General features: G+C 35.2%; 1 protein-coding gene across 2 annotated transcripts in view; it reads left to right on the top strand.

The window, feature by feature from the left end:
- p4ha1a (prolyl 4-hydroxylase, alpha polypeptide I a) overlaps positions 1 to 19,636 on the top strand; it is a 36,001-nt gene that overhangs the window by 14,283 nt on the left and 2,082 nt on the right. The window contains exons 4-13 of one of the 2 annotated variants that reach the window (XM_079801275.1): positions 1,406 to 1,557; positions 3,527 to 3,664; positions 3,771 to 4,022; positions 5,305 to 5,498; positions 6,238 to 6,414; positions 12,314 to 12,384; positions 15,296 to 15,395; positions 15,480 to 15,533; positions 15,613 to 15,678; positions 15,783 to 15,851. In XM_079801275.1, the coding sequence (XP_079657401.1) occupies positions 1,406 to 1,557; positions 3,527 to 3,664; positions 3,771 to 4,022; positions 5,305 to 5,498; positions 6,238 to 6,414; positions 12,314 to 12,384; positions 15,296 to 15,395; positions 15,480 to 15,533; positions 15,613 to 15,678; positions 15,783 to 15,851 (1,273 nt within the window). Of the gene's footprint in view, positions 1 to 1,405; positions 1,558 to 3,526; positions 3,665 to 3,770; positions 4,023 to 5,304; positions 5,499 to 6,237; positions 6,415 to 10,642; positions 10,714 to 12,313; positions 12,385 to 15,295; positions 15,396 to 15,479; positions 15,534 to 15,612; positions 15,679 to 15,782; positions 15,852 to 19,636 lie in introns of both variants that reach the window. The other variant, XM_079801274.1, reaches the window with a different exon arrangement.

Genomic DNA, 19,636 nt, shown 5'->3' with positions numbered 1-19,636 from the left:
TAGATTTAGATTTGCACACTTTAGAGAGCACAGAAGAATAAAAGCCATTTAGACAGTTGTCTCATTGCACAAGTCAATGATGAGATGTCATCAGATGATCAATGATCAACTTGATTTCTTTTGTCTTTATTATTTATTGTTCTATATCATTAAAAAACCCAAGAGTTTACATTTTTTGTGGATGTCCCAATTGAGATTTTTAGAGAGTTCAATTAAATATTCTTGATTTATTTTGGTTGTTCTTGTGAGTAAAAAAATATATATGTGAGTAACCATAATATCGTAATATCGCCTCTGAATCTAATCAAAATCATAATCGTTTTGTGCTATGTTTTGAGGTATTGGCAAATATGGATGTCAGATCATATAGTGATGAAATGTCTGGTTGTGATATAATAAACGTATCTTCTTACCTAAAGTCGAAACAGTATAATGCACTCCGGTAATGCAGATGTGTGATCTTCAGTGAAAAGACTAGATGAGGCTTTTGCCCAAAAAAGTATGGCGCCTTCGCTGTGGGCGAGATTCAGTACTGGGGGTCGGTGATGTTGAAGGTCAACCGGTCAGTACAGCCCGAGCTTCGGCGTGCGTGAGGTTTATCTCTAAAGATGTGGCTCTTCCGATGTTGAGCAGAAACTCACGACTGTACGCACATTTTAGAACAGATAGACACGACGAGGACGTACAAAAACACTGACTCACAAGATAGAAAACACAAAAACACCATTCTGTGTCGGCACGAATAATAAAGTTCTGTGTGAACTTGAATAATTAGCTACACATCAGAAATCACTGATCACAGATCAGAAAGAACTGAAAAAAGACTTCTGTTTTCATTTGTACATCCAAATACTGAGAAACTGCCAGCATTCACTCGTTCACAAGCCATGATCTCTCGAGGATAAACAAATATGGCGCTCGCATGGCCGTGCCAAATTCCCTGGGCGGAGGAAAGGGAGGTAACCATTCCTGTTATGACGTCATAACAGGATAATTCAAGATCAGCTCGTCTGAGCTGTCATTTTCTCAAAGGCAGAGAAAGACAGCCAGAACTCGGTTTACACCAGTCAAAATATCTAGCCACTTGGGGACAATATTCAGGCTAAGGGAATATTAATGTTGAAAAACCTCATAAAATAAAAATGTCATGCCATGGGACCTAATTGAAAGATCGGACATCTTTTCCTATAGTCTCCGGTCTCCATATTAAGCTTTACGATTTCTCATATTCATTTTTCTTCAAGTGGTTCATCTCCTTCTTCATTAACTATGTCTGATATTACACAATTTTACATCACACTTAGTGTGGAGCAGATATTCACAGTCGTTTCACTGTGTACAAGCTGTATACGGTGGAAGTGACAATTAAGCCACTCTGAATCGGACACTGTGTGTGTGTTGTCAGGTGGGCTGAGAAGCTTGAAACGTTAACCACCATAGCCACACAGGACCCAGAGGGGTTTTTGGGTCACCCTGTCAATGCCTTTAAACTCATGAAGAGACTAAACACAGAGTGGGGTGAAGTGGAAGACCTAGTGCTCAAGGACATGTCTGATGGTTAGTATCAATGTTATTTAACCCATTACAGTTTGTAAGTTGTTGTTTTTTTCTATCGCTAGGACCCATTTCTCAATACTTAAGTCACTTTTTCAAAACTTGTTACACAGTGAGCAGTCTATGTGAGCTAAACTGCGGATCATTTATCATTGCTTGGCACAAAGTGCATTCAACGACTTTCAAATTACATGTATTCTTTTCTCAATCAGACACAACTACTGCCAAAATTCTATGTACCTACAGGCCAGTTTGCGCACTTATATTCTTTTTTGCAAAATACATAACACAAAACTGAATAAAACAAATATTTTCTACATTTCTTCAGTAATGCCATATAGAAATATATTCTAAATCTAATGTAGCTGACACTGTAGCTACACTGGCCAGGCAGGGGCCACTTTTAGGGGGCACGTGTTAACATTTATTTGAACCAGTTGTTAAATAGGTAGTTCACCTAAAAATGAAAATTCTATCACCATTTACTCACCCCCATGTTGTTCTAAGTATGACTTTCTTATGTTGAACATAGAAGAAGCACTGAAATGGTTTGGTTACAGACATTCTAACTAATAGTGTTTTTATTTTCTTTTTAGGTTAACTAACCCTTTAACCTATTTTCCGGATTATTGAAAGTCATTTTTATTTGGCCATGTACTGTATCACTCTGCAATCTCTACACATGAAGTAAAATAATTTCAAGTTAATTTATTTATTTCACAAGTACTAATCTTGTAATGTAATAACAAAATAAACGCATAATCGTACAGATTATCCTAACACAAATCAATTTAGGAAAATGAATGTATCTGTAATATGATCATGCATGCTCAATTTATAAAAGCAAAACGAAACCATTTATTTTAGGCTACATGTTATTTTGTAGCCAACATCCGTTCTCTGTTAGCAGACTAGATAGTCGTGATTGTTTAATTTATGGTTTATAACAAACATCTAATACTGTATAAGCAACACGCTATACGTGAAAATTAAATATTTTCTTTTACCTGTATCTTTTCTCTGGTATCTCTGTGGTGAAACACCGTCTATGTGATAGGCGCCCATGAATGGTTCTTTCATTGCGTTGGTCATAATTTATCTTTGGCTGCATTATAATGACTTCCTAATTTGGAATATGATAAAAGATTGCATATGTGGACGTGTTCTGAGAAATTAGCCATTGAAAAATTTTATTTTAACTACCAGTATGTTTAAATGAACTAAATGAAGTCATCAAGTCAGTAAAATGAATCTACAGTATCACTTCTGCGTATGGGTGAAGTAACACACAATACAACATGTATAAAGAGAGCTTATTTTATCTATAATCAAGTGTGTAGCAACCATTATAGCCTGCTTTTTACAACTATTTGAGCGAACGCAGACAGAGTGACGAATCATTCATAAATGGACATCACTACGTGCATGCTGCAGCACGCATCCTCCTCATGCAGTTTTGCTTCTCTGCATTGGTTATTGGTTATGACACAATAAATTACTCTTATCATCACATACCGCCACAGCAAAAACTGCACATTGCAACTAGTTTCAGAAAATAGTTTGGTGCGATACGATTCCAAATTTAGGGGGGCCAAGCCCTTGTTGACACTAGAACTGGCCCTAGAACCGCCTCTGGTGGTGTTAGTCTTTCATTTTCATTACCATCTGCACAATGTTTAATGAGTGACAAAGTGTTTTTGTTGGGTGAAAAACTGAAAATCTTTGCTAGTGTTATGAAAGAATGACTTGATTTGATGTATGAAGTGTTTTGGTAGTTGTAATGCATTTTGTATTCAAAATTATTGCTGTGCCAAGATGAAAGTTGGTAAAGGGAACTGTGTGAATAGTTTAACAAGAAAACGTGACCTAAGTATTTAGAAATGTGTCCTAGCAAAAAAAAAAAAAAAAAATACAGATGTTCTTCTTATCGCTATGGTTTTTCTTATGAAAAGATAACCACATTTTCTTCCAGGCTTTATCTCAAACCTGACCATTCAGCGTCAGTATTTCCCTAATGATGAAGACCAGAACGGTGCAGCCAAAGCTCTCCTCCGACTGCAGGACACCTATCAACTGGACACACAGACCATCTCTTCTGGAAACCTGCCTGGTGAGTGTGACCTACATGAAAGATAAGACTAAATATTTAGAGCAAACATGCTTCAGAATTGCATTTTTTTATTTATAAAAAAATCTCATTGCATGTTTTCTTGCAGGTGTTACTACAGGCTTGCCGTTTAAAAGCACCCTGACGGTAGAGGACTGTTTTGAGCTGGGTAAAATCGCCTACTCTGATGCAGACTACTACCACACAGAGCTATGGATGGCCCAGGCGCTCAAACAACTGGATGAAGGAGAGGAATCCAGTGTTGACATTGTGACCGTGCTGGACTACCTCAGCTACTCAGTCTACCAGCAGGGGGAGCTGGAGATTGCTCTGGAATTTACCAAGAGACTGCTCTCTGTGGGTTAGTCTGCTCTACAAGACTATGGCTATGTCCACATCCATCTGGATTTATGGGAAAATGGCATTTTCATTTCAAAATGCTCTCCGTATACACTAGGATCTTTAAGCGTTTTCCAGAAGTTGCTCCTCCACACTGAAACATCTGAAAATGTCTTTAATCACCTTGCTGTGTATGCGTAAAATCTTATAAAAACTCACACAGATGGTACAGAGAGAACATACTTTAAAATATTTTTCATTGATCATTCTATTAGAAAAATATCCCACCACTCACTGGTGCGTCCATTTATCTTTAGCACTAGAAAGAACATTAGAAAGTGAATAGCAGGCACAACAATGCCAGTACAACCATAGGTATATATGGGTATAATATGTGTCACATGACTAAACATGCATCATCGTTTTTGAATACTTACATTTTCACAGTCCACCGTAAAAGCTTGTTTATGCCACGGAATAAAAAAGGTAATTGTATTTTTTTTAATCTCACAATTCAGACTTTTTTCTGTCAATTCCGTGTTTACATATAGCAAGAAATAAAGTCAGAATTGCAAGATAAAAACTCACAACTACTTTCTTGCAATTGCAAGTTTATATCTCACAATTATGACCCTGGACCACAAAACCAGTCATAAGGGTACATTTTTTTAAATTGAGATTTAAGTCCTTAGCAATGCATATGACTACTAATAATAAATATTTTATATATTCACTGTAGGAAATTTACCAAATATCTTAATGGAACATGATCTTTACTTAAATTCCTAAAGAATTTTGGCATAAAAGAAAAATCAATAATTTTGACCCATACAATTTATTGTTGGTTATTGACACAAATATAACCGTGTGACTTATGACTCTCGGTTTTGTGGTCCAGGGTCACAATTATGAGTAATAAACTTACAATTGTAAGAAAAGACTTAAACAATGTGAGATAAAAACGTGCTTTTTTTATTTTTTTATTCCCATGGTGCAAACAAGCTTCCATAGTCCACACTACAATGCGAAAACAGCGTTGGGAGAGCGTCTCCAAAAAGCTCAGTTTTCACTGGAAAAAAAGCAGTCTCAGTGTGAGAAAAGGCCAGAATATATAGAAAAATCTGGATTAATGTGGACGTTGCCTATTATGCAATATTTACACACAATTTTCACATTGAAGAAAGGAGACCAGAAGTTCATATCATGATCTGTGAAATTGAAATATTATTTCTGAGCCATTTGAGATATTCAGCAGCTGTCCAGACTATTACAAAATGTTTAACACATTTATCTCTGCTGTCTAGATCCTGAGCACCAGCGAGCACTTGGGAACCTGAAGTATTTTGACTACCAGCTAGACAAACAGAAGAAGGCTGAGAAGGAGCAGAGCGGCAAGGAAGAGAGTAAGAAAGAGCAAGAAAAGGAGGATGGGAAAAAGGGATATCTCCCTGAGAAGAGGAAATATGAGCAGCTATGTAGAGGAGAAGGACTCCGAATGGTGATTATTAAAATACTATAACTGCTACATTAACATAAATACATCACTGGAATGTCACGTTGAGCATGAAATGCTGATGCAGTAGCTGATGTCAGCCATTTAGTATATCGCACTTGCTTTATATTAAGTGTCTTTAACTACTAGGTAATAACATTTAAATTATTATTTTAATAAAATTAACTTATTGTGTACATACATGTTTTATATTGCACTTGTTTAAAAAAATAACTGCATGTAATTACATCTATAATTACACTGTTGACCCTTCCCTTCCTCCTTAACCCACCCTTAAACCCATCTCATTAGCAGCAAGTGTTTTGCAATACAACATGAAGACCTATAATACCTAAAAAATTTTTTTACACAAGTACATCGGAATTAAAGACACCTAATATAAAGTGGGACTAATATCTTGTGGGACAAGCCAGTTTCAGCTGTTTATTTACTGTGTTGATGTATCCTGATATGTCTATTTATAGTAGTTTCTGTATTCGAGGTACGTAATTATTAAAGACAGGACAGGACTGAATTATTTATGCACACCCATTGTGTTTATGCGGCCATGACACAAAGCTATATTTTTGTCCACAGCTGAATGCATATTGCATATAAAACACTCACGCGCTCCAATCCGATTGGCCGACTGCTATGCAGCTTTTGAAACGTACTACTCATGCTGTGAAATGAAACAAGATATAAATTAAATGTACATAATATATACATAATCTCATCCTTACAGACTCCTCGCAGACAGAGCCGTATGTTCTGCCGTTACCACAACAATAACAGACATCCATATTACACGCTCGGCCCAGTGAAACAAGAGGACGAATGGGACCGCCCACGTATCATTCGTTACCATGACATAATATCAGCAAAAGAAATGGAGAAGGTCAAGGAACTGGCCAAACCGAGGGTGAGTTAAACTTTTATACACATTAAAATGTTTATAAATATGTACACTATTAATGACCAAAACGTGTTGACACCCCTAAACCACTAGTCCAGTAATTCATATGAAATGAAAATGTTGTCATAATTTACTGACCTCAACCTCATGTTGACGTTTGTTCATCTTAGAAACAAAAATTAAGATATTTTGAATTATTCTCTGATCATTTTTGTTCATCCATTGAAAGTCCACACAACCCAGACTTTCATGCATCAAAAAGTTCATAAAGACATTGTCAAAGATTTATACTAATTGAGATCATTACAAGTCTTCTGAAAAGACAATATCGCTTTATATGATGAACAGATTTAATTTAGCCTTTACTTTACATATTAACATTGATCAACGCACATACATAGAATACATCAAAACATACTTGCTTAATGTGAGAGAACCAATGAGGTTTGTTCTCGCGCATCAAGCAAGTATGATTGAACTTCTGTTTACCTTATTTGTTTTGAAATGAAATGTTCATGAAGAATATGGATGTGGTGTTCAAGTGTCCACATCCTTTTGGCCATGAAGTGTTTATAATGCACCACATTTTCTGGAAAACACATTGCACCAAGTCAAAATTGTATTGTTGAGAGAAATAAAAATCCTGAAGTCACATCGGTTCAAGAATGTGTGTGTAAAAATATTGGTTACACTTTACTGTAAGTTTTCATTTGTTAACATTAGATAACTACATTAGGTAATTTAAACTAACAATGAACAATACTTGTTACAGCATTTATTCAGCTTAGTTAATGTTAATTTTAACATTTAAAGGGGTCATGAATTGAGAAATCAAATTTTTCTTGATCTTGTGACATGTAAGAGGTCATTGTACTATAAAAACATCCTGTAAGTTTCAGAACTCAAAACTTCCCTGTCAGTCTTTTATTGAAACCAAGCTCCGAAAGCGACTCGTTTAGTATTATGTCACATTATGACGTAATAGTGCGACCCGCTTCTGCAGAATCAAATAAACGCCTACTTCTACATCATCGCATCATCGCCCCGTGGACTGGCACGTTAGTGAGATAAGAAGAGAGATAAGTTCGGTACATTTCACCATGGATTCTTTGGTAAATCAGTCGCAATTTCCCTGATGGCTTTGCAAACGGTGTTAATGCTTAATCTGTGATCAGTGGTTTCTGATATGTAATGATTCATGTACAGTCATGTACATTCTTTATTGTCTCAAAATAATTTTTTTGCTGTTTATGCATCAGTAAATCAAGTTGACTAAACTGTCAACTTCACATTGTTTCTCTTATTAGCATGAAAATAATCTGTTTCATTTGTGATTAATTGGATACAGAAAGCGATCAAAGAACCCACCCGTTATAATCGCTGGAGCTGTCAATCACATGACATGACTGATTTCTGGACTCTCGCCAAAACTCCCGTTATAATCAATAAGGCTGTCACTTTTGTAAAAAAATCCTGTTCGATTTTTGAGACACAAGTGTTCATTGAATCGATTCTAAAATCGATTTTAAATGACGTTTTCATTTTCAACGCTAAATATAGCCTACGCCAATCCACGGACAACTAACGGGCATTAGGATGAAAGTAAAGAGGGCGCTTGAGACGCACAAGTCAGCAATATTTCTGATGATTTATTTTGTGCACAATGACAAACAGGAGTGCAACATTCTGGGAAAAAAACATTAAGCAGACAGAGTGGACTGCCATAACGTCAAAGAAAAACATTAGCTACAGGCTTTAACATGGCTGTGTTTACGATTATAAATTCCACAACAACAACAACAAAATTGTAGCCCATGAAAAGAGGTTGAAAATAAAGCTTAAAAATTTACTAGCCTACACTGAATGTGAAGTTCGTGTGGATAATAATTTAACGTAATTATTCACATTTACATTTATGCTTTTGGCAGACGCTTTTATCCAAAGCGACTTACATTGCATTCAAGGTACACATTTTACCTTTTGTCAGTTCTTGCTTTCCCTGGGAATCGAACCCATGACCTTGGCGTTGCTAGCGCCATGCTCTACTGTTTGAGCAACAGGAAAGCCACAACTGTTCAAACCGTTCAAAATGAAACTTTGAATGAACTTAGCTTCTGAACAGGCCATGTGTTTTTTTTTTTAATTGAACGTAACCGACACTTAGGCTATGCGGGCGTTACTGATGAAACGTGCAAATAAGGCTCTATTACAAATTATTGGACAGGAAAACAAGTCTATCAACATTTTCGGGGTCCAGAGCAGAGCGTTTTTTATTCACTATATGCTCAGCTGTTGAGAAGACGCGCTCCGACCGCACTGATGTTCCAGGGACACTCAGGTACTCACTCATTGCTAGCTGCGCAAGGTGGGGGTATTTCGAACTGCCAATCTTCCACCACAAAAGCGGGTCGCTGTCAGCTGGCGAAGGTGGTTCCTTTTCATAAATCAACATCTCCTGTAAGAGGTCGCTTTCGACGTCATTCACTCTTTCGTAGCCCCTTGTGTAGATGTCACCAAACAGATCCCCCATTGCTGTTAAGGCAGTCTTTCCCCTGTTTGATTTCGAGCTGCATGCTCCGCCTCCACGGGTCCTTTTTTATTTGTTTAATTCGTTCAAAAATAATGGTGTACGTATTTGGTTAAAATCAATTCCCTATTTTCGTTTTCGAAACTTGTGTTGGTTGGTCCGATCGATTGTGCAATCGATTTTCGAACGTAAAGTGACAGCCCTAATAATCAATGACGTTGTCTAAACTATACAATAAAATCTTTTATTTCATTGTATTGTACTATTATTTACATAGTGTTTGCACTGTTAATTATGGTGAAATCGAGTTGCAATGACAAGATCACTGCATTCATGCACTCAACAGATATGACTGTCATTGCTACAATGCTCATCACTGCAACCTTTCATACGACAGGAGTAGATCTAAATATGATGCTATAAGTAATAGTAAAAACTTAGAGAGTTCCACATGTAATACTTATTTCATATGCAAAGATGTTAGCCAATCGTAACAACAGTTAGTGTTTACAGATAAGAGGGCTAAAATCATTGTAGGAAATTAACTTTTATTTCTAAATTATGACAATTTCTGGTGTAAAAACCATACTAACATTATAAGTGCACATCAGGAAACATTAAATAATAATAAAAAATGCAGTTCATGACCCCTTTAATAATATTTTTTTTAAGATCAAAAGTTGTATCTATCAACAAATGAGACCTTATTGTAAGCCGTTACAAAAATGCGTTTGAAATAACATTTACCATTACATTACATATACATGCATTCCTGAAATTATTTAAAGGTGTACATGTATTTTTGCCACAGTAACAAAGTTTCATCTATAATGAAATGAATAATACTTTTGACAAACATGTTTAAATTGATGTCCACTCAAATGAGATGAAAACATATCAGTGGTAATGATGAGTGTTTTTTCTACACAATGGTGGTTGACCTTTAATGGCAGCTACCATAATGAGATCACATGACAGCCCATCACAACTTATTTTATCTTGGTAACCTTCCTGTTACCAAGATCTGACACATTCAGTAACAATGACAAAAAATGCCTGTGGGTAGAGTATTTCTGCTATGTATTTCTCCACTTCCTAAGCATAAGTTGCGATTTATAAAAACAAACTTGACGGGAAAATTTTTGCATCTGTACGCAAACTCTGACCCATGCGTACAAAAGGAGACAAAGCAGGTGAGGATATGCATAGTAAAACTAGGCATTTTAACCTTCATATATGGATATTTCGGGGAGGAGACTGGGTGGAGATGCATATACGCACAATCTTCCACTGACTGGGTTTTATAAAGGGAATTTTGCGCAGGTTCTGGCATACGCATGGTTTTATAAATCTGAAAACTTGTGTGTATGCGCACGTTTAGGATTAAATCTACGGAAAGTTTTATCAATGAGGCCCCTGGTCTGTAGGGGACATAAACATACTGGTTTAGGCATTTCACTTCTTTGGTATTACTTTTTTCAAGAGCATAATTTTGTGTTAAAATAAGGATATAAAGCCTCCTATATTTGGAGTATTTCTAGTACGATAACACTCCTCTGACCCGCCATTACTCAGGGTCCATTTAAAGTTATTTGTCCAGAGTTTAATCAAAGGCTCATGTAGAGCCGGTGCTCAAGTTCATGTGGTCAGTCATTAAGACTACAGCTGCTGTGTAACTTGTGTCCTCTTGGCCGGTTGGCTCAACAGCTGCGCCGAGCCACTATCTCCAACCCCATTACTGGTGTCCTAGAGACGGCCCACTATCGCATCAGTAAAAGGTAAGGCTCCAGTTGGCCTGTAGAACTGCCAACACACCAGTTCCCCCTACTGCATGCTGGAAAGCAACTTTAACGAGAGCCCAGACAAAGGGGATGTCACCTGCTTATTATGGGTTGGTGGACCAAGGTCATCCATATATATATATATATATACACACACACACACCCATCAGGCATAACATTATGACATTATGTGCTGAACAAACAAGTCCGATCCATGGAGGCCCCACTTTGCAACTTACATGACTTAAAGGATCTGCTGCTAACATCTTGGTGCCACAGCACAGATACCACAGCACACCTTCAGGTGTCTAGTCGAGTCCATGCAGGGACCCACACAATATTAGGTCATAATGTTATGCCTGATCGGTGTATATACCAAAAGTAAGTCAAAAGTTTGGAATAATACAATTTTTTCAATGTTTTTAAATCAAGTCTCTTATTCTCACTAAGGCTGCTTTTATTTGAGCAAAACTACAAACAGTAATATTGTGAAATACTATAACAACTGTTTAGTTATAGCTATAACTGTTTTCTATTTGATTATATTTTAAAATGTAATTTATTCCTTTGATGGCAAAGCTGAACATTCATCAGTCATTACTCCAATCTTTAGTGTCACATGATATGATAAACAAGAAACATTATCATTATTTGCATTTCTTGTTTATCATTATTATTAATGTTGAAAACAGTTGTGCTGCTTAATATTTTGGAAACTGTGCTACACTACCATTCATAAGTTTGTGGGCAAGTAAGATTAAAAAGAAAGAAATTAATACTTTAATTCAGCAAGGATATTAATAATAAAATAATAAAAAATAAAATAATAAAATAAAAAAGTTAATAATAAAAAAGTGATTATGTTAAGGATTCTATTTCCAGAAAAATGCTGTTCTTTTGAACTTTCTAGTCATCCAAGAATCCTGAAAAGATGCATCAAAAAATATTTAACAGTTTGTCAACATTGATAATAATAAGAACCCATTATTAATAACTGAGAACCAATTATAATTGAGCAGATCAGCATTAGAATGATTTTTGAAAGATCACGTGACACTGAAGACGAGTGATGCTGAATATTCAGCTGTGTTATCATAGGAATAAATTACATATTAAAATATATTTAAATGAGAAACTTGTTTTAAATTGTAATAATATTTCACAATATTGCGGGTTTTTACTGTATTTTTTATCAAATAAATGCAGCCTTGGTGATCATAGTGCTTTCACAATATATACATTGACATAATATTTGTGTTTGCACAGTACATACCATCATACCAACCACCAGCCCTACAAGTTTGCGTTTATACCATGCATAATAAATGGATATCCCTGTTTGTTTTGCTGTTCTTGGGATTGTTACTCTTCCACTGCTTCTTTACACACAGGAGGTGAATTATCAGTGAACACCATAGTCCTATACATTTTAACTGTAGAACTTTGACTCGGCCAGAAACTACACACCATGTTACATATAAACCACCCATGCAGTCCAAGTCCGCAGTTGGTGTAGTTCAGTATAAGCCGTGTATCAACAGCACCTTTCACCTTTCTATTTCTATTTCCTCTCTTTTTCTCTGTGCTGGCTCTATAGCTCAGGCGTGCCACCGTGCATGACCCTCAAACTGGCAAACTCACCACCGCCCAATACAGAGTCTCCAAGAGGTAAGGGGTCAAAGATAAAGCGCACAGTTCGCATCTGTCTGCTCCCCCTTTTCTCTCTTTACCTAGAAACCTCTTTCTATATCTCTATAAAACAGTATCATCTCATCTGTTGAACACCATGTAGTTTATCTCGATGAATGAGTGTGACCTGCACAGACAGACATTTTTATCTTGATTTACATAATATGTTTGGTATGTGTACAAAAAGCACAAATAATAATGTTTGGGATCTCAAAAAGCAATTAAGGGATAGTTAACAAATAATTGTTCTGTGATTATCGACTTATTCTTGTAATTCCAAACCTGTATGACTTTCTGTGGAACACAAAAGTTTTCCCCATGCAATGAAAGTCAATGGGGTCCAAATCAACATTAGATGCTAACTTTCAATGTATAGATGGGGGTTGGGGGGGCAAATGAGCAAGTTTAATTTTCTCAGGAAATATAGAAATTACACACTTCTGTATGGAAACTTGTTTCTGCCATGGAATTAAAAAAAAAAGGTAATTAGGACATCACAATCAGAATTGCGAGTTATAAACGAGTTTGTATCTCGCAATTGACTCTTTTCTTTTTTCTTTTTTCTCTCGGAATTGTGAGTTTTATATCTAACAATTGCAAGAAAACTACAATACCAGTCAAAAGTTTGGAAACTGTACTATTTTGATTGTTTTTGAAAGAAGTCTCTTCAGCTCACCAGGGCTGCATTTATGTTATTAAAAATACAAAAAAAGCTGTAATATTGTGAAATATTATTAAAATGTAAAATAACTTTTCTATTTTAATATGTTTTAAAATGTAATTTATTCCTGTGATTGAGCATCACTACTCCAGTCTTCAGTGTCACATGATCCTTCAGAAATCATTCTAATATGATGATTTACTGCTCAAGAAACATTTATGATTATCATCAATGTTGAAAGCAGTTGTGCAAATTTATTTTTAGAATTCTTTGATGAATAGAAAGTTCAAAAGAACAGTATTTATCTGAAATAGAAATCTTTTGTAACATTGTACTACCGTTCAAAAGTTGTAGGTCGGAAAGAATTTTTGGGAAAGAACTTAAAGAAATTAATACATTTATTCAGCAAGGATGCATTAAATTGATCAAGTGACAGTATAGACATTTATAATGTTTCAAAAGCTTTATATTTCAGATAAATGCTGTTCTTTTGAACTTTCTATTGATTAAATAATCCTTAAAAAATTTTTACACAACTGTTTTCAACATTGATAATAATAATAATAAATGTTTCTTGAGCAGCAAAATCGGCATATTAGAATGATTTCTGAAGGATCATGTGACTCTAAAGACCGGAGTAATGATGCTGGAAATTCAGCATTGAACCACAGAAATAAATAGCATTTTAAAATATATTCAAATAGAAAAAAAGTCATTTTACATTGTAAAAATATTTCAAAATAATACTGTTTTTGCTGTATTTTGGATCAAATAAATGCAGCCTTGCATGGTGAGCAGAAGAGACTTCTTTCAAAAACAAACAAAATAGTACAGTTTCCAAACTTTTGACTGGTAGTGTATATATTGCAATTCGGACTGCAATTTATAACTTTCAATTCTGACTATTTTTCTCAAAATTGTGAGATATAAACTCGCAATTGCGAGTTATAAAGTCTAAATTGTGAGAGGAAAAAGTTACAATTATTTGGCAGAAACAAGCTTCCATACTTCAGGGATCATGACATGGGTGTTATATTTTATGTTTTTTACAACACGCTGTTATATTAATTGAGAAAACACATGATAGTTGCACATCTGATGAAAAGAGACTACGGACTGCATGGGTGCCTCTCAGAGAATTCTACTTGACAGGTTACTATTTAAAGTCATGCTGCCTTTGTAAATGATTAGTGTCACAAGTTCATGAATATATCATATACAATCAAACCAAAATTTATTCAGACACCTTCAACGTTTTCGCAGTTTATTCGCAGTAGTTTCGAAAATGGTAATACAATATGACAAAAACTCGGAGTTAAACTGTGTCAGAACAAATTCATCTTGATAATGTCAGATAACTTTGATATAAAGGTATGTAATGGATTACAATCAACCAATCAGCTGTTAAATTTAAGTACACAATTAGATAAAACCAATTTAGGTCAACCAATTACCAAGCAATGCTTCATTTTGTTCAGTCAATTAAAGAAAAAACACTTTGTCAGATTAAAGTGTCTGAATATTCATATATAAAATCAGTTTTACTGGTAGTCCACTGTATGAAGAATTTTTGGGTATAATGTCACAGTTTACTTTATTTTGCTATCCTCACTTACATAAATTACCTATAGTGTCCTGCACCCACTAGTAAAAAATTCTATCTGGTGTCTGAATAATTTTTGGTTGGACTGTCTCATAAACCTAATTTGATGGGTGGCCTTTTTATGACATGATTGGTGGTGGTGGCGAGTTTTTATGGAAGCTTGTTTCTGCCGCACATGGAGAAAAAAAAAGAAAAAAGTGACATTTTATATTTTTGCAATTGCAAGTTTATCTCACAATTCAGAATTTATAACTCATAATTGAACGTTTATATCTTACAATTCTAAGAAAAAAAAGGTCAGATTTGTGAGATTAGGCTACCTTTTTATTTATTTTATTCCATGGAGGAAACAAGCATCGATAAGTTTTGTCTGAGCAAACACTACTCTAAATCTAGTTTCATTCTAATTTATTTTTTACTTGCATTCTACATACTAACACTACTAAAAGTTCAATTACATACTAAACATTGCTGAACACTAATCCTGCAGCTTTACACTGGACAACTCGCATTATATTTGTTTGTTTTTATGTAAAAACAGAAAAAAACATAACATGTTATACTGTTGCAAATAGTTCTCAGTAGGAGTACTGAGCCAATGTGTTATTAATTGCCTTTTCTCTCAGCGCGTGGTTGGCGGCCTATGAGCATCCGGTTGTGGATCGCATAAATCAGCGCATAGAAGACATCACAGGCCTCGATATCAAAACAGCAGAAGAACTACAGGTAGTGTTCATGAGGCCTTTAATGCACGAGAATGAGAAGAGTTTGGTTCTGTTTCTTTCAATTTATAATTTCCTCTCTTCTTAGGTGGCGAATTATGGTGTTGGAGGACAATATGAGCCCCACTTTGACTTTGGACGGGTAAATACAAAGCTGTTGCAACGTAGCAAAGTATGCCAGTTATACACAATGTACCATTTTAATATGCTTTTTCCTCCAGAAAGATGAACCAGATGCTTTTAAAGAGCTGGGCACAGGGAATCGGATAGCAACCTGGCTTTTCTATGTGAGTAGAATTACTGTTGTAGTGACTGTCCTGTCAGGGTTGGTTCTGCTATTGCCATAACTTGGTATAAAATTAAAACCTGTGAAACATCCACTTTGTTGCAGATGAGTGATGTATCAGCAGGGGGCGCCACTGTCTTTCCAGAAGTTGGAGCTGCAGTAAAGCCAATGAAGGTGCTGTTTGTTTGTTTGTTTGTTTGTTTGTTTGTTTGTTTGTTTGTTTGTTCAATGCCAAAATGAATTATATATCACCTGCCCTAGTGAAAAAGAAGTACACGTTTAGCATACTTTAAAAATGAGTGCTAATTACAGTATTACAGAAATAATATACTTTTAAAGAATATACAGAAGTGCGAACTGTAATGTTTTTGGATGCCTAATTGCATGTTATTTACAATTAAATTAAAATGTATAATAGTTTAAACTTATATTAAATGCAATCCAAGAGATTTTTCAACCCACTTATAGGACTTGCATACATATTTAACCCTTTATGGGACGAATTAGGAAATCACACCTAAAAGAAAATAATTTACTTTATATTTAAGGCTAAAATCATTTTCCAAAATTTGCTGTCGACATTTAACGCCATTGAAACGGCCTAAAATGAACTATAAAACGAGAAGAAAGTCGTGTCTGAAAGCTGCAATCTTTTCTTTTTATTGGTTTAAATGAATAGGGAATATCTCGTGTTTTTCCGTGGCTCGAGTTTGTCGGTGTTTGTTAGGGCAGTGTGAACATGACATTTATTTTTCATACATTTTTAAATCCAATGGCCAACTTGTTTGTTGGTGTTTGTTGCCGTTTGTCTGTGCAGTGTGAATTGGCCATATAACTGTCCTATTAGGGTAAATTCTTTTTGGCAAACTGTCTGAAACGTCTTAGTGTTTCAAAAACCATTAAAAAGCTTTATTAACATTCCATTTCATCTTGTGCTATATTTCAATTGGAACTCGCTTATGAAAATGTCAAAAACTGAAACTCAAAAAATTACACAAATTCAGATGCAACTTCGCTGCCTGCAAAGTGGTTGAAAGCATGTCTTAGTGTTCTTTAAAAAAAAACACTTAAAAAATCTTTAAAGGGATAGTGAAAATTAGCCCATAATTTACTCACCCTCAAGTCATCCTAGGTGTATATGACATTCTTCTTTCAGATGAATAAAATCTGAGTTATATTACAAAAGTCCAGGCTAATCCAAGCATTAGAATTGGATTCATAGTTGCTCTGTTTTTGAAGTCCATAAAAAGTGCATCTGCCCATCAAATAACTGCTCCACACGGCTCTGGGGTGTTAATAAAGGCCTTCTGAAGCGAATCGATGCGTTTGTGTAAGAAAAATATCCATATTTAAAACTTTATCAAGTAAACTTTCGGCCGACGCCTTCCCTGTTCAATTTATGAAAAAATTGTTGAAACTTCCCGTGCCGATCGAAAGACTAACGCGAATTCCAACGCAACACTTTAGATATAGCAGTGAAAAAAGTGCATTGTAAGATTTAAGTAGCTAAAACATTCAGTATATCGTTGATGCATATATCAAATGATGCATATTTTTTTTTTAAAAATCGATTTTATTTGCAAATTGTTTACTTCATAACTACAATAGGACTGGAACTTTTACCATTCTTATTTCATTTCCTTAAATTCCTTTTATTCCTATAATTCCTTTAAATAAACCAATAAGACACAAAAAAAACACAAAAAAAACTTTGGTTACGGCCTTGCCTTTAATCTTCAACTTTAAATGTATTATCAAAATACACACTGCAGATAAATTATAACATTATAATCAAGTACTGTGTCATGTGTCAACACATCAAAATACATGTACTTCTGTAAAGCATGACAAAAGATTATTAAACATAATGATTGAAAATGTACAATAAAGTAAAACTTTTAAAAATATTTTTTATTGCAAACTGCAGTAACACTTTAGTATGGGGAACACATATTCACTAGGGGTGTAACGATTCGTTTTAACAACGATACGATTCATATCACGATTTGAGGTTGTCGATACGATTCAAGGACGATATTGGTTCATTTAGAACGATTCGATCCGAAACGATTCAGTGACTTGAAATCGATTCAGTAAATTTTTAGCCAAAAATTGTGTGACTGAAATAAATATCTGGATACTGGTCAGTGCAGGTGAAGTTTCCAAGATTCCTGTTGTTTCTTGTAAGGGAATCCGGTATATCAATTAATTATGGATATAAACAAACAAGTAAACAACAATTAATGGCAAATGCATTAATTTTATTTGAATAAAGTGCAACCAACAGTTTAGGTTGAATTAACAGGAAGTTAACCTTTTCTGCTCTCATTTTCAATATTCAATACATTTTCAATAAAAGCACAGTAAGTGCAACCAACATTTCAACAGTAGGTTAACCTGCTACTTCTGCTTTTGTTATCCAACATAATAATATTACAATATTAATATCAAAAATAAAGTGCAACTAACTTCTCTTCAGGTTTAATTAATAGTAGGTTTACCTGCTACTTTTGCTGTTGTTTTTCAACATTAAAATAATACAAATACAATATTAATATCAAAAATAAAGTGTAACTAACTTCTCTTCAGATTTAATTAATAGTAGGTTTACCTGCTACTTTTGCTGTTGTTTTTCAACATTAAAATAATACAAATACAATATTAATATCAAAAATAAAGTGCAACCAACATTTCTTCAGGTTGAATAAACTGGCTGAACCTGCTACTACTCTCAGTTTAATAAACAAACAACATTTAACAAAAGATAAAATGTAACCAACTACTCTTCAATGACTCTGCAGATTTCTTTTTCAAAAATATCAACATGATCTGACCGCAGAACACTTCTCTGTGCGTTCACTATGTTGCCAGCAGTACTAAAAACTCGCTCTGCTGGCACACTGGTGTCAGGAATGCACAGGTAACAAGCAAGGGTTGAAAGTACTGGTAGCTCTTTCTCTTGGTGGCTTGATAATTTCTCGCTCGTTGGCTTCTCCTCTGCCATGCGCCATGCTATGTTTTGTTTTCTCAAGCCCCGTTCACACCGCCAGCGACACGCAGCGACAAAAGCGCTGCTGCTGGTGCGTTGCGATGATGTCACAGGTAGGCAGACTGAATCGAGTAACGTTTAACGCCGTTATCATTAAAAGTGCTAAGAAAAAACATCCATATAAAGTCTGACGTGCTTAAATCCAATACGTTATTTCCTATGATCGATACAATCGATTGATTACCTTTTAAAACGATGTTAGATCGATATATGTCGTCCGGAAGGCCAACTTGCCGAGCACAGATCGATGTAGTTAGATCATAGGAAAATAAATCGATACATCGATGTAGTAGATGAATCGTTACACCCCTAATATTCACCATTAACTATGACTTTTGCCTTAATAAACTCCCTAATTTACTGCTTAGTTAGTAAGGTAGTTTTTGTAGTTTAAGTTTAGGTAATGCGTAGAATTAAGGGATGTAGAATAAGGTCATGCAGAATAAGGCATTAATATGTGCTTTAGAAGTACTAATAAACAGCCAATATCCTAGTAATATGCATGCTAAGTTAATAATGACAATTGGACCTGAAAAATAAATAAGTCTCCTTTTATTTACATTTACATTTATGCATTTAGCAGACGCTTTCATCCAAAGCGACTTACAACTTGGGGGTACGATAAGCGATTGGTCGTGAAGAGTCGAGTGAGCGCAACAAGTGCCTGAAATACTTAGTCCGTGTACATTTCTCAGTGTAGCACAGGCTAGAGTAGGGAGGGAAAGTGGAGGAGAAAGAGGAAAGGAAAGGTTTTTTTTTTTTTTAAGAGGTTAAGTGCTCATGGAAGAGATGCGTTTTTAGTTGACTTTTGAATGTTGTCAACGAATCAGCGTTTCGGATGGCGGTGGGAAGATCGTTCCACCAGCTGGGAACGTTGAATGAAAATGTTCTGGAAAGGGATATTTTATTT

This window comes from Gobio gobio (genome assembly GCF_949357685.1).
Source record: "Gobio gobio genome assembly, chromosome: 20".
Taxonomy (NCBI): Eukaryota; Metazoa; Chordata; class Actinopteri; order Cypriniformes; family Gobionidae; genus Gobio; species Gobio gobio.
This window is presented reverse-complemented; position numbering and strand designations above follow the sequence as displayed.